Raw genomic sequence first — 15,216 nt, forward strand, 5'->3', positions numbered from 1 at the left:
AGTCTGCATCCTGAGTCTCTTTTAAGAATGTTTCTCTAGCTTTGCACGGCAGCAGTACCATAGCCAATGAGGTGTATCCAGTGTGGGATTATTGCTAATTTGAAAAAGAAAAAAAAAAAAAGAATGGCCTGGGAATTTCATGGTGGTCCAGGGGTTAGGACTTTCACTGCCAAGGCCCAGATTCAGTGCCTGGTCTGGGAACGAAGATGCTGCAAGCAAGGCCAACAAATAAAAAAAGAATGAGTTTCTAACAAGTGTGAAGGAAGAAAGCCAGGTTGGATGTGTTACCTGAGTCCCTGGCAGGGCAGGGACTGCCTTCCTTTTAGTCACTGATGAATTCACAGGATCAGAAGAGCAAGCCCATCTGGGCCTCCAGGAGTCAGGGACATCTCAGAGAGGTGGGATGGGATTTCTGGCAGGAGCCCTGAATGAGAGTGGGGTGTAGGTGGCCAGGGCCCACAGGCATGTCTGAGAAGTGAGTCTGGGCTGGCAAGGGGCAGGTGAAGAAGATTCCCGAGGCCAAAGTGGCCCCTAGACTGGGGCATGGTGTGATCCAGGTCGGCAGGTGCAGGGGGCCAGCCTGAAGCATAGTGTTTCTTGGCCGTCACCCCACCGCACCAGACTCAGGGCTCGCAGGGACCAGCTCCAGGCTATCTGCTTCCAGCCAGCCAGGGACATGTTCCACACCCCAGGGTTTATTTCTAGCTTGTTTTCCAAACCCAGGATGGAGCTTCTGGCTGGCCCCTTTGGATTGTGGGCAAGGAAGGTGACCCCTTCCAGGGAGGCAGGTTTCTGTAAACAGGAAACAGAAGCTGTGCTGATGCCTGGCCCCGCCCGGTGCCCCTAGCTTCCCCTTCTCCGGCCAGCCCCACCCCAAACCGCCCAGCCTGCCCCAGCCCCGGCCTATAAAGTCCCCACACCCTCATTTCCAGTTGAACAGTGGCTTAGAGCAGCACCATGCAGCTGAATTTCAGTGGCCTTTGGGCCCTGGTGACAGGAGCAGGAAAAGGTGGGTGTGATCCGGGCAGGTGTGAGAGGAACTGAGGTTAGAGAGCAAAGTGCGCAAACCCAGAGCCTCGTGTTGGGGCCTGCACATTCCCTTTATGCTTGTCACAGCCTACCCTGCCGGCAAGTGGCCCCAACTCCAGCCACTGAACCAGCCAAAGTGGGCCTGCGCTGCTCCTTACCATCCAGCAGGCCCCACTGGGACAGGACACTGGCCTCTCCCTGGCCAATGCAAGAGCCCTCCAGAGAGGACAGCCCTCAGACTCAGTCTGGGCAGATGGGGGCGTGTCTAGCCAAAGCCTCTTCCATGGGCCCAGCAGGGAGGGGCTGCCCTCTGGGCCTCCCTTGGCTGGATCCTGGTTGTCCAGATCCCTGCCTCCTGCCACCTCCTGGGCCAACACCCCTCTGGCCAGCACCCTCTCATCACTCTTTCCTGAGCAGCATATCTGCAGCTGCCACCCGCAGTCTTGGTCCAGACTTGTTGGGCCATCTTCCTGCCTGGTGAACCCCTGTAGGGATTGGACGGGACACGGTGAAGGCCCTTCATGCCTCAGGAGCCAGAGTGGTGGCCGTGAGCCGTACCAACGCCGACCTGGTCAGCCTCTCCAAGGAGGTGAGGTGTGCAGGCCTGGTGTGCCCTGGAGCTATGACCCTTGGGGATACCTCATGAGCCTACCAGGACTACCCCTTTGGTCACCGGCCAATGCCTCCCCACAGTGCCCTGGGATAGAGCCTGTGTGCGTGGACCTGGGTGACTGGGAGGCCACGGAGAAGGCTCTGGGCGGTATGGGCCCCGTGGACTTGCTGGTGAACAATGCCGCCGTGGCACTGATGAGGCCCTTCTTGGAGGTCACCAAGGAGGACTTTGACAGGTGAGGAGGAGGGAAGGAAGTCGACGGGAGAGAGCTGTCCAGGACGTGGTTTGGGTGTGACCGTCGTCTGACTGTCTGCTGTCTCCCCAGGTCCTTCAGTGTGAACCTACGGGCTGTGTTCCAGGTGTCCCAGGTGAGGCAGGGGAGGCTGTGGCTCAGCACTGACATGGCCCAGGTAGGGGTACGCTGGGCTCAAGCCGTCCCGTCTTGGCTTCCAGATCGTGGCCCGGGGCATGATCAACCGTGGAGTGCCTGGCTCCATTGTCAATGTCTCCAGCATGGTGGCCCATGTCACCTTCCCCAACCAAGCTGCCTACAGTGAGTCCCTCTGCCCAGTCTTGAGCCCATAATCCAGGCAGGAGCAGTTGGGCTCCCAGGCTGGGCCTCATGCAAAGCCTGCTGAAACCTTAAGGATCCTCAGCACTGCCTTCTCCTCACAGGCTCCACCAAGGGTGCAATGACTACGCTGACCAAATCCATGGCCCTGGAGCTGGGACCATACAAGGTAGGCATGGGGGCCCTGGGGGTGCCAGGGACCCAAGCCTAAGAAGGCACGCAGGGTAGGGGTCAGGTGGGTGGTGGTGGGCAAGGCTGGGGCCTGGGGATCAGAACGGGGGAAGGGGGCTTCAAGGGGTGAGTGAGCAAGCTCAGTGGGGGCCGTGAGGGCGGGGTTCGTACACCGTCTGAGGCCGCCCCTCTGGCCCCTCCGGCCCCAGATCCGGGTGAACTCCGTGAATCCAACGGTGGTGCTGACAGCAATGGGCCAAAAAGTCTCGGCTGACCCTGAGTTCTCCCGGAAGCTGAAGGAGCGCCACCCGCTGAAGAAGTTCGCAGGTCAGGGGGGCTTCGCGGAGTGGCGGGCGTGGGTGGGGAGGCTGGGCAGAGCCAGCCGGGCCGAGCCGCGCTGACCCCGCCTGCCACCCGCTGTAGAGGTGGAAGACGTGGTCAACAGCATCCTCTTCCTGCTCAGCGACCGCAGCGCCTCCACCAGCGGGTCAGGTATCCTGGTGGACGCCGGGTACCTGGCCTCCTAGAGCGCCACGCTCTGGGCGCCAGCGGGATGGTGCCCGGCGAGCCTGGCCCCGCCTCCTCGCCCCGCCGCCTCGCCCTCAGGCCTCCAGGGCCACCAGGCGAACACTTCTCCGCGTCCTAGGCCACGCCCCCGACGCCATCCACGCCCACGCCCAGACAACCATCTGCAGGCCCCGGGCCACGGTTTGGTCCCACCTCCACGACACACTTCAGCAGCGCCCCAGCAGCCTGCAAAGCCATACCTGCCCCACCCTACCCACCCCCGAACCAGACCACATTCCTCCACATCCACACCCAATGTGTGGATGCCAGGAGACCCAGTCCCTGTCGATCCCACCACTGTGGTCCAATGTGCTAGGGTGAATTTGCTAGGGTGAATTTGCCTAAATAAATAGAAGTTCTCCTGAAACTATTAGATCTTCCCTGGTGGCTCAGAGGTTAAAGCGTCTGCCTCCAATGTGGGAGACCCGGGTTCGATCCCTGGGTCGGGAAGATCCCCTGGAGAAGGAAATGGTAACCCACTCCAGTATTCTTGCCTGGAAAATCCCATGGACGGAGAAGCCTGGTAGGCTACAGTCCATGGGGTCTCTCCTGAAACTAGTAGCCTTGCCAGGGCTCTGGATGGGCTTGCCCCAAGGGCAGGGAGGGGAGGATCAGGGACTGAGCCACACAAAATCTTACAAGAGGTAGAGAGGGGGCAGATCCAAAGCCAAAGGAATTCCACAGCTGACCCGTGACTTTGATCTGAATGGCTGTGTTTCCTTGTCTTTGTTGTCCATGGCCCTGCTACACCCAGCCTTCTCTGTGCAGAGGGCAGCCTGGCAGCCTGCACCCAACTTTCCTTCCCTGTGGCTCTGGCTCTGACCTTCAGCCCAGCACCCCCTGCTGTGACGACCTTCGGCTGGAGAAGGAAGAGGATCTGAGGAGCTACAGGGAGATGCTCTGGACCATCCCTAGGGAAGATGGTCCTGAGCTCTCAGCCCTGGTGTGAAGGAGGCAGGGGGCTGGTTTCTCCAACCGTGAGAAACCCAGTTTCACATTGGGGCACACCTTCCTCCTCAAGACCATCCATGAGGAGGGCAGCCCCAGCTGGGGCAGTGTCCAGAGCTGCTGCCCTGCCTACTGTTCCTGGCCTGACCCTGGACACAAGAGCCCTGCAGCTGGGGCAGCTAGAGGGTCTCCCGGGCCCTGCTGGGATTCAGTTGTGCTTGCCCTAGTCAGCTTCCTGCAGGACCCATGCCATCTGAGTGTGTGATGAGGGCCTGAGGTGGTCAGTCAGCTGGCCTGGTGCAGTGTACAACCCTGGGCAAGGAGGCAAGAGACAAAGGGCTGGGGTGGGGCCATCCAGGCACTGGTAGTGCTGGGTTGAGAGAGCAAAGGGCACTTCTGCTCAGCCTCATGGCTTCCAGAGCAAGGTCTGTGCCAAAACTGATATGGATCAGTGCAACTGGCCCACTCTGGGAGTTGCTGATGGACAGGAAAGCTTGGCATGCTGCAATCCATTGGGTCGCAAACAGTTGGACACAGCTGAGCTGAACTGAACTGGCCCACAGAGGATCACGGGACAAAGAAAGGATTTGGACAGCATTCTGGGGGGCCAGGAAGAGCCAGTGAAGGGATCTGAGCTGATGTGCCTCTCAGGAAGGACAGGCTGGGGACTGTCCCCCCCACTCCCTGCCCCTTGGCTTCTGGCAGGCAGATGGCAGGGTCCAAGGTTAGGAGCAGAAGGCAGGGTTAGGTGGGAGCCCAGAGGGGATGGGCAGTACCACATGACCAGGTCTGGTAGGGAGAATTCACTTGGCGATCCTCCAGGGGCTTCTCAAATCTGTGCCTCTTGCTGACCCCAGGTCACCATCTCCTCCAGACAATCCACACCTCTGGGCCCAAAGCCACATGATCCAGGGGCCCTGCAGTCACCAACTGCTTATATAATCCTGGTCAAAGAAGGCCCTCAGGGCAGGTTCTAGACTTTCCCACCATAATCCACAGAACAAAGTAGCTTTAACAGTGGAACCAGTGCATGCATGGACATGTGAGCACACATATATCTCTAACTGACCCTAAAGCTCCAGGAAGCAATGCTTGCCCTTTTCGGGCCACTGGTACCCTGATGACCCCAAGTCTAGCCTATGCCAACCTATCCTAGTCTTTGAAGTACTAGTGACCTTCTGCGGGTGGGTCGGATGAGTTAGTGTCTCAACACCCTTTGCAGCTAAAGTGCACCTCTGCTGTCCTTGGCCTCTGCTTCAGGCTTATCAGTTCAGTTCAGTCACTCAGTCGTGTCCGACTTGTTTTGACCCATAGACTGCACCATCCGAGGCTTCCCTGTCCAGCACTAAATCCCGGAGATTGCTGAAGATCATGTCCATCAAGTCGATGACACCATCCAACCATCTCATTCTCTGTCGTCCCCTTCTCCTCCTGCCTTCAATCTTTCCCAGCATCAGGGTCTTTTCCAAGGAGTCAGTTCTCCGCATCAGTTCTTCTTCCGGCTTATAGGCTTGTCCAAACCTTTTCGCTCAAAGCACTACAAGTGAGCTTGCGTGAGCTGCTCCCAGGTCTGGGGGAGGGGATCATGAGATCCTTTTAGCCAAACTTTTCATCTGAGAAACAAAAAAAGGGTTAGCGCTGCGTTCTCTTTCACGAGGTACCTTCTTTCCGGTATGAATTACCAAATCTGATTTTATTTATTTATTTTTGTAATAATCTACTTGAGAAGGGGAAAATGTAGGTGGGGCCCGCTAACCTTATTTCCCCTCGGGATGAAGGACCGCTGAAAGGGCAGTTTGATAAACTCTGCCCCAGGGTCAGGCGAGGACTCTGTGTGCCTCACCTCGGCCGCGCACACTCCTTTCGGCCATTCGCCCCCGCGGGGAGATGACTATTTGAATATCCCCGCCCGCGGCGGGACACCACCCTGCGATTGGCCCGCCGCGCCCCGCCCCGCGCCCCGCCCCGCGCCCTTCTGAACCCAGGAGCGCCGCTCAAGATTGGCAGTGTGGCCGCCGGAACTCCGCGCTCGTCACGGGGGCGGGCAAAGGTGGGCCTGGAGAGGTGGCCGGGGGCAGGCAAAGGTGACCAGGGATGGGTACCCTCACTCATCCGCGCTCCTCGCAGGCATCGGGCACGGCACTCTCGAGGCGCTACACGCGACGAGGTAGGCGCCGCCCTGTCCCGGCCCAGGGGGCAGCAGCGGGGAGCTGAGGGCGGCCCAGCAGGGACACACGGGAGCTGGGCGCTGGGGCTCAGCAAGGACTCTTAGCACCCCCGCCCCTCGCCGGACGCGCGGAAGAACGACGATTCCCCCTGGACTTAGGAGGAGGCAGAAATGGCTGCTTTGCTGGGCCAGAGGCGCTCTGGCGCTGGGAGAAAGTAGACTGGCTGGAGGCGGGGCTAGATCCCTGATGCTGAAGCCCCGAGTTGAGTTGCCCAAAGGCCAAGTTAACTCTCTCCCGACGGCACCCTGGGAGCCCCCAAAAGGCGGCTGGTTCCCCTGAGACCCCCTAGCCCCCTACCCCTGTGAGACTGAAAGGTCACGAAAACACAGTCCCTCTCCCTTGAATGGGAGAGGCCCAGCTGTCCCCTCCCCGGGGCATGGAGCCTCTGGTAGACGTGCCCCGTTACCACCTAATATACACAGTGCCCCGGGGTAGAGACCGTGTGCGTGGACCTAGCTGACTGGGAGGCCACGGAGCAGGCGCTGGGAGGTGTTGGCCCTGTGGACCTGCTGGTGAACAATGCAGCTGTGGCGTTTCTACAGCCCTTCCTGGAGGTCACCAAGGAGGCATATGACATGTAAGCCAGGGTGGGGTGGAGGAACGCCCCTGGGGAAGGGCTGTCTCCTGCTGCAGCGGCCTCAGTCCCTGACCAGGGTCTGTCCATCTGCCTCCAGGTCTTTCAATGTGAACCTTCGGGCGGTCATCCAGGTGTCCCAGGTGCGCTGGCTTCAGGGCAGGAGTGGGGATTGCTGGGTGATGCCAGCCCTGCCTCATCCTTCTTCTGCGATTTCAGATTGTGGCCCGAGGCCTGATAGCTCGGGGAGCCCCAGGGGTCATCGTGAATGTTTCTAGCCAGGCCTCCCAACGGGGCCTGACTAACCACAGTGTCTACTGTGAGTGAGCCCCGGCTGTGCCCTGCCCCCACCCCACCCCCTGCCACCCCCCATCTGAGCAGGCAGCTCAGGCTCCACACATGCCGTCCCTCCTCACAGGCTCCACTAAGGGTGCCTTGGACATACTGACCAAAGTGATGGCTGTGGAGCTCGGGCAACACAAGGTGAGCCCCAGTGGGACGCCTCCCCTCACCCAGTCCATGTGCTCAGAGAGCCTCAGTCCCCCGAGCTGCCCCCCTGCCTGTGCCAGTGCAGATCCGTGTGAATGCAGTCAACCCCACGGTGGTGATGACACCCATGGGCCAGGCCGCCTGGAGTGACCCTCAGAAGGCCAAGGCCATGCTGGACCGCATCCCCCTTGGCAGGTTTGCCGGTGAGTTGGGCGGGAGCCCGGCTGGGAGTCATGCCAGTGGCCTGCTCAGGTGAGGGGTGGGAGGGAGGGACGAAGGGCAGCTCCTTTCATGCACGTCCTGAACGCCACCTTGCCCGCAGAGATGGAGAACGTGGTGGACACCATCCTCTTCCTGCTCAGTGACCGCAGCAGCATGACCACAGGCTCCACTGTGCCGGTGGATGGGGGCTTCCTGGCTACCTAAGCGCCCCCTCCATCCCCACACACCCCTGTTCCATGCTGAACCCACCTTTACCCCCATCCCCCTTCCCCATCTCTTCAGTAAACATGATTCTTCCGTCCAGCCTGCACACTCACACCTAGGCTGCAGTCATGTGGCCGGAAGATGCAAAGCTCAGAGCTGGGCATGGGGACGAGTCCCAGGTAGAGACACCCTTTCAGCTCTCATCCTGGGTCAGTGGCAGCCTGGCTCTTCTGCCAGAGTTTTTCGGGCCTAAGTCCCTGGCAGACATGTAGGACCTTCCAGAAGGCCAGCTTCTAAGGAGGGTAGTGAATTTGACCGAGGATGGCCTTCAGCCCTGTCCGGAGGCCTCTAGGGTGGAAGCGGTGGTGTTTTTAACGTGAATGTTCATTGGTGTTCCTTAAGTCAGCGCAGAAAACAAAAGTGAGCTGAGCAGGCTGCGTGCTGGAACTTCACCGCTTTGTTCACGATTGAATGACCTCTTTGCCGAATCAGGTGGTGGTTTTCAGTTACGGAGAGAATATTCCCTCAGCGTTGTGAGTCCTTCACCATGTACTGGGCACAGTCCAGCGCGAGATCCAGCTGTAGAATTTGCCAACTTCCATGGTGACATATTCCCTCCTGTTTGATGTCCTTGAGGTGGAGCTGGCACAGAGATGCCTGTCCTCCACTTTTCCATGCTGTCCTCACCACACAGACACAAAAGGCTTACACCCCAAAGCACAGCTAACAGTACATGTACAAAGATGTTTAGGAAGTCATGGAACAAATGTTGAGTATTTGTTAATTTCATTTTAAAATACAACTGATTTCAAGTTTATGTAATTCTTAATAGTGGTTACTTAAAAACTGGCTAGCAGAATTCCTGAACTCCCGCAGTCCACCCTCTGCACACCACTGCGGGGGAGCTGAGTGTCACTTAGCTTCATGTCACGGATCTGCCCAGAGTGGTGCCTTGCAGGCCCCAGGGGTGAAGTCCTAGTGACAGCCCGGGCCCACCCCTCACCTCCCGCCGTGTCTGCCCAGCAAACCCAACCTGTTGACCCGTCTGCCACCCCTCCTGTCCTCTCCACACCTCCACAGCTGCAGGACGCCCTCCCTCTTGACGGTGTGTCTTCGTGAACACTCAGTTGAGTGACCCCTGGCCATGGCCTGGGCTCCACAGGGCCCACTAGGGCCTGACTGCAGACTGTTCTGCGCCACCCCTGGGAGCTGCTGAAGGGTGCTGTGCCCTCCTAGAGGCCTGAGGTGAGCACAGGAGGGGCTTGCTTTATTCAGAAGGGGCCAAGCACACTCATTCTCACTTTGATCTGGGTCCCTCCTATGGAGACTGAGAGGGCTCAACTGGCCTTCGGCTGGGGGGTGGGGAGTGTCAAGCTCACCTGCTCTGCACCCTTGGTTGGCAGGGGTTGGGGGCCTAGCACCCCCGGGGTGGAGGAGTAGGCAGGGAGAGACCTGGGCAGGGCAGGTAGTGAGTCGAGAACAGGAGATGAAGAATATTTGTTCTGTAAAATAAGAAGGGGCTGCCGCATCATGGGGCACAAGGACAGAACCCCCCCCAAACTCCCCCATCTGGGAAGCCCATCCTGGGGCTGCCCCGACCCGCCCCTACAGCCTGAGGGAGACCCTGCTCCCTTCCGGCCTTCTGTGGGGGCCAGGGGAGGCTGGAGCTGCGTCCCCACGAAGATGAGGCAGAGCAGACAGGACCCGATGGCCCCCGCAGCGCCCCGGGAGCAGCAGCCTCATCCCCATGCTTCTTCCCCTTCCCCACCCCCAGCACCCCCCACAGCAGACTCAAGGACACATCTCAGCACAACAGACACAGGCAGGGAGGGACTTTCTGGAAGCGGGGGCTCTGGAAGTCCGTGCACTTCCTCCCTGGCTTTTTCTCGGGGGGCGGGCAGAGCACAGCCCAAATGGTCTTGTCAAACACTGTCTTCAGGCCCCGCTGGGTCAGGGCTGAGCACTCCAGGTACTTGACAGAGCCTGGGGGCGGCCAGGAAAGGGGAGAGGGCAGGGCCACACCTTGGCTTTGTCCGACTGGCCTGTACTCCCACACCTGCTCCACCGGCCCATCCCCTAACCAGACCACCTTCCTACACATCCACACCCAATGTGTGGGTGCCAGGAGAACCGTGCCCTGTCACTCGCACCCACTGTGTCCTCCAATGTGCTGTGATTCAGTGGCTCTGTTATGTCCGAGTCTTTGCAACCCCAAGGACTGCGGCATGCCAGGCCTCCCTGTCCATCACAAACTCCCAGAGTTTACTCAAACTCATGTCCATTGAGTCGGTGATGCCATCCAGCCATCTCATCCTCTCTTGTCCCCTTCTCCTCCCACCTTCAATCTTTCCCAGCATCAGGGTCTTTTCAAATAAGTCAGTTCTTCCAATCAGGTGGCCAAAGCACTGGAGTTTCAGCTTCAGCATCAGTCCTTCCAATGAATATTCAGGACTGATTTCCTTTAGGATCAACTGGTTGGATCTCCAAGGGACTCTCACGAGTCTTCTCCAGCACCACAGTTCAAAAGCATCAATTCTTCGGCACTCAGCTTTCTTTATAGTCCAATTCTCACATCTATATATGACTACTGGTAAAACCATAGCTTTGACTAGACGGACCTTTGTTAGCAAAGTAATGTCTCTGCTTTTTAATATGCTGTCTAGGTTGGTCATAACTTTTCTTCCAAGGAGCAAACGTCTTTTAATTACATGGCTGCAGTCACCATCTGCAGTGATTTTGGAGCCCAAAACAATAGCCTGCCAAGGTTTCCATTGTTTTCCCGTCTATTTGCCATGAAGCGCTGGGACCAGATGCCATGATCTTAATTTTCTGAATGTTGAGTTTGAAGCCAACTTCTTCACTCTCCTCTTTCACTGTCACCAAGAGGCGCTTTAGTTCTTCTTCCCTTTCTGCCATAAGGATGGTGTCATCTGCGTATCTGAGGTTATTGATATTTCTCCCGGCAGCCTTGATTCCAGCTTGTGTTTCTTCCAGTCCAGCGTTTCTCATGATGTACTCTGCATATAAGTTAAATAAGCAGGGTGACAATATACAGCCTTGATGCACTCCTTTTCCTATTTGGAACCAGTCTGTTGTTCCATGTCCAGTTCTAACTGTTGCTTCCTGGCCTGCATACAGATTTCTCAAGAGGCAGGTCAGGTGGTCTGGTATTCCCATCTCTTGAAGAATTTGCTACAGTTTGTGGTGATCCACACAGTCAAAGTCTTTGGCATAGTCAATAGAGCAGAAATAGATGTTTTTTTGGAATTCTCTTGCTTTTTTGATGATCCACCAGATGTTGGCAATTTGATCTCTGGTTCCTCTTCCTTTTCTAAATCCAGCTTGAACATCCAGAAGTTCACAGTTCATGACTGTTGAAGCCTAGCTTGGAGAATTTTAATCATTACTTTACCAGCATGTGAGATGGGTGGAATTGTGTCTAGTTTGAGCATTCTTTGGCATTGGCTTTCTTTGGGACTGGAATGAAAACTGACCTTTTCTAGTCCTGTGGCCACTGCTGAGTTTTCCAAATTTGCTGGCATATTGAGTGCAGCACTTTTACAGCATTTTCTTTTAGAATTTGAAATAGCTCAACTGGAATTCCATTACCTCCACTAGCTTTGTTCGTTGTGATGCTTCCTAAGGCCCACTTGACTTTGCATTCCAGGATGTCTGGCTCTAGGTGAGTGATCATGCTGTAGCCACGCATTCTGGGAAACAAACTCCCTCAGAAGGACAATGCAGATAGTGGAGTGCAGGTTATTACACCTGCAGGCCAAAGGAAGAGTCTCCTCTTAGCCAAGGACCCTGACCAGTTTTTGTGAAAACCTTATATACTCTAATGTACATGCCCAAACCTACTTCCCCAAATTCCCTGAAACTAGTCTGAACAAAGGAAAAGAAAGATACAATCAAAGTTAACCTGTGATTCATATGCCTTAGGTAGTTCAGTTCATTCGTTCAGTCATGTCTGACTCTTTGCGACCCCATGAATCACAGCACGCCAGGCCTCCCTGTCCATCACCAACTGTTGGAGTTCACTCAAACCCATGTCTGTTGAGTCGGTGATGCCATCCAACCATCTTATCCTCTGTCGTCCCCTTCTCCTCTTGCCCTCGATCTTTCCCAGCATCAGGGTCTTTTCAAATGAGTCAGCTCTTCCAGTCAGGTGGCCAATGTATTGGAATTTCAGCTTCAACATCAGTCCTTCCAATGAACACCCAGGACTGATCTCCTTTAGGATCAACTGGTTGGATCTCAGTGGACAATTATCAATAGGCTTGTGGTCATACCCATTAAGCATAATAGAATGTATGATTCTATTTGGTTTCACAGATAATTAGGGTATTCTTTTAGGTGACAGAGAGTTTAGGTACGAGACCTGGGGCTCTTCCTTCTGGAGGTCTGGTTTTGCAGTTGGTATGTCGTTTCCATAGATACTGGGCATGTAACTCAAAGTCCACAGTCCCGCCCAGGATGGAGTCCTGGTTTCAAGATGGAGCCTGCTCTGTCTGTTTCCTCCTTCATTCCCCACTCTTGATGCTCTTAATTGATAGTATGAGCATCATTCATAGGGATATATTGGACCCTGGCTCTCTGACCACCAATTTGGGAGAATGACACCAACCTTTGAGTTACAAAGTTCATAATACATTGTAAAATGCAGGGTCCACAAAGCAGAACTATCAAGGGAACTCTAAAATTGCTAAATATAGTCTTCCACCAATCCCCCTTCACCCAAGATAGGACCGAAGTCCAGAAAGGAATGTTTACATTTGACATTGCTTTTACCTGCTTTTTCATGTCATCTAAAGCAGCTGATACATAACCAGACAAATCAGGAATATATACACAACATTCAACTTTAATTATAGCACAGGTCTCTCTTTGTACTGAAACTATGGTTAGTCTCAAGATGATACCAGCAAGTCCTTGTAGCAGCAGTTGATTGTAGAGCTTCACCTCTTTTTCTTTTTAAGACGATCTTGGTTTCACGGGGCTCAGTAGGGTCCTTTTGTGTAGTCCACTCAGTGTCCTCCAGGTCTGCGTGGTATGCTCTCTTCACCCTCGTGTGGTGGATCCAGGGAGTGACACCTGCAAGTTTAACTGCAGTCGGGCTGGTTAGAGCAACAGTATATGGACCCTTCCAATGTGGGGCCAAGGAGTCACGTTTCCAGTCCTTGACCACGCCTGACCCCCGGGCACAAATTCGTGAATCTGTTCCCCAAGGGGGAACAGCACCCTTTCTTGTACAAGCTTAGTTACCTGATTTATTACCTTACCCAGTTGTTCCATCTGCTGTGAAATCTCATCTCCCCTTACCTGAGGCAAATTTGTTGATAGCTGTTTTATTATGGGAGGGGGCCTCCCATACAATTTCGTATGGAGAAGAGCCATGGGACCGTGGGGTCATCCTGAGTCTTAGCGGAGCCATTGGAAGCAAGTCCACCCAGGAGCAGTCAGTCTCTATGATCCATTTTGGAGAGTGTCTCTTTAAGTGTCCAGTTAGTCCATTCCACCATCCCAGAACTCTGGGGCCTATATGCAGTGTGTCGTTTCCATTTGATGTTTAAAGTTTTGCTTATTTGTTGTACTAAATCAGCTACGAAAGGCAGACCATTGTCTGATCCAATGCTGGTAGGAAATCCAAATCTGGGAACTATCTCCTATCTCCCTAAGCAGGCACTGGGCTACTTCTGATGCTCTTTCAGCCCCAGTAAGAAAAGCTTCTACCCATCCTGAGAATGTACATACCATGACCAGCAGGTAGTGTTGGTGAGATTTCGTTTCAGTGAAGTCCACTTCCAGGTGTTCAAAGGGCAGCCTGCCTTTTAGCTGAATACCCAGAGGTTTCCGTCTGTGCCAAGAGGCAGCATTGACCTGTGAGCAGGCAGTGCTGCTCTGAGATTCTGTCCTGCATAGGGAAGAGAGGTGGGGAACCAAGAAATATTTTTGAATTACCTCTTCCAGTTTATCATGGCCTAGGTGAGTCGCTTGGTGTGTTTGGCTTACCAGAGTGGGTGCCAGTTCCTCTGGTACCAATAATTTGCCACTTGGCAGTTCCCACCGTCCCTTTTCAGTCTCGATGGCCCCTTCCGCTTTGGCTAGTTGGTTTTGGGCTTCACTATATTTTGGAGAGTCCAGTGTTAGGTCAGGCAGCTCCGCCAATACGAGAGCTTTAATAGGGGCTTCACTTGTCACCCCCAAGCCCTCGGCTGCTTGTTCAGCGGTCTTATCTGTCAGTCTGTTTCCCGGAGCCTGGGGAGTATCCTCTTTTTGACGTCCTCAGCAGTGTATGACTGCAACCCCTTTTCTGGTTCCCAGGCAGCATCTAATAGGGTCAGAATGTCTTCCTTATTTTTCATATCTTTGTCACCAGCTGTCAAAGGCCTCTCTCCTTATACAGAGCCCTGTGTACATGTAGTGTGGCAAAAGCATACCTGGAGTCAGTGTCAGTGTTTGTCTTCTTACCTTTTGACAGCTGGAGGGCCCAGATTAGAGCATATAGTTCGGCCCATTGAGCAGACCAGTGTGATGGCAGAGAGCTAGCCTCAGCGATGGTTTCTTCCATGACTACTGCAGATCCCAACAGTCATTGTCCTTGTTTCACCAGGCTGGTGGCATTGGTTTACAGGACCAAATCTGGGTCTGGGATTGGCCGGTCTCTCAAGACAGGTCTGCTGGCATAAACTTCTAGGATTTCCTTGTAATCATGTGAGGGCCCACCTTCTCCCACAGGAAGGAGAGTGGCTAGATTCAGGGCCTGACAAGCCTCAATTGTAACATGGGGATTCTCACATAACAGTCCCTGGTATTGAGTAATCTGGGATGTCAACAGCCATTTATGGGGGTCCCCTCACAGGAGAGTGTTGACCTCATGCGGGACTTTTATGATCAAATCTTGGCCCAAAGTCAGCTTGGTTGCCTCCCAGACCAGTAAGACAACAGCAGCAACTGCCCGTAAGCATCCCAGCCACCCAGTGGCAACAATGTCCAGCCGTTTCGAGAGATAAGGCACGGGTCTGTCACATGTCCCCATAGTCTGAGACAACATTCCCATAGCCACCTTGTCCTTTTCAGTCATGTGCAGAGTCAACAGCTTAGCAAGGTCTGGCAGGCCCCAGGCGAGTGAGTGCTGATGTAATTGTATTGGGTTTGAGCTCTATTACCACTGGGACTTGTTTTGCAAGCCCGGGGCAGAGGGGTTGTCTTCTGCCCAGACCTCAGAGAATTGTTGAGTTAACTCTCTCTCTCTCTCTCTCTCAACAATTTAGGTCCAGTCCAGGTCCAATTTCCCTCCTGGGAGACTGAGTAACCCCCATTCATCTTGAGGGGTTACCAAGAGGGAGAGTAAATAGGTGGTTGAGCCCACTCAAAGAGTGTGTCTTTTGTGGGGGAGGGAAGGTCACTTGTGCCCTCAATTTAGACAGCAAGTCTCTTCCCAACAAAGGTACTGGGCATACAGGGATGTATAAAAATTCATGAGTCACTTGGTGCCCCACATCTTACATTTTCGGGGTAAGCTTGAGACACACAGGCTGCATTTATCACCATCTGAGACCCAGTGGCCTCCGGATCTATTGGCGTATAAACTCTATAG

The 15,216-nt window shown here is 54.7% G+C and overlaps 2 protein-coding genes and 1 long non-coding RNA gene across 3 annotated transcripts; 2 read left to right on the forward strand and 1 right to left on the reverse strand.

Moving 5' to 3' along the window:
- The first annotated feature begins 872 nt into the window (after positions 1-872).
- Positions 873-3,251, forward strand: LOC128065194 (carbonyl reductase [NADPH] 2). The gene is made up of 8 exons (XM_052658331.1): positions 873-1,009; positions 1,521-1,618; positions 1,723-1,877; positions 1,968-2,010; positions 2,096-2,195; positions 2,318-2,382; positions 2,594-2,711; positions 2,808-3,251. Exons 1-8 carry the CDS (start codon positions 958-960, stop codon positions 2,909-2,911), a joined length of 735 nt encoding a protein of 244 aa, XP_052514291.1. The 5' UTR covers positions 873-957; the 3' UTR covers positions 2,912-3,251.
- A 2,542-nt stretch (positions 3,252-5,793) lies between these two features.
- On the forward strand, positions 5,794-8,426 carry LOC128065464 (L-xylulose reductase-like; the record flags this gene model as incomplete). The annotated part of the gene is made up of 7 exons (XM_052658639.1): positions 5,794-6,066; positions 6,550-6,704; positions 6,802-6,844; positions 6,921-7,020; positions 7,120-7,184; positions 7,276-7,393; positions 7,513-8,426. Coding segments are annotated over 7 exons (858 nt in total), but the record flags the coding sequence as incomplete, so codon positions are not given.
- Positions 8,427-12,550: 4,124 nt separating this feature from the next.
- On the reverse strand, positions 12,551-14,224 carry LOC128065664 (uncharacterized). The gene is made up of 3 exons (XR_008201076.1): positions 14,088-14,224; positions 13,371-13,530; positions 12,551-12,722 (listed from the first exon to the last, which is right to left on the reverse strand). It is a non-coding gene; the product is annotated as an uncharacterized LOC128065664 (long non-coding RNA).
- Positions 14,225-15,216: the final 992 nt, after the last annotated feature.

This window comes from Budorcas taxicolor, chromosome 19 (genome assembly GCF_023091745.1).
Source record: "Budorcas taxicolor isolate Tak-1 chromosome 19, Takin1.1, whole genome shotgun sequence".
In the NCBI taxonomy this organism is placed as follows: Eukaryota; Metazoa; Chordata; class Mammalia; order Artiodactyla; family Bovidae; genus Budorcas; species Budorcas taxicolor.

Excerpts from the sequence above, each read along its gene's own strand:
- LOC128065194 (XM_052658331.1), top strand. The coding sequence starts at position 958 with ATGCAGCTGAATTTCAGTGGCCTTTGGGCCCTGGTGACAGGAGCAGGA. Across the intron at positions 2,383-2,593 it reads TGGAGCTGGGACCATACAAG|ATCCGGGTGAACTCCGTGAA; the intron begins GTAGGCATGGGG and ends CTCCGGCCCCAG. Across the intron at positions 2,712-2,807 it reads CCCGCTGAAGAAGTTCGCAG|AGGTGGAAGACGTGGTCAAC; the intron begins GTCAGGGGGGCT and ends CACCCGCTGTAG.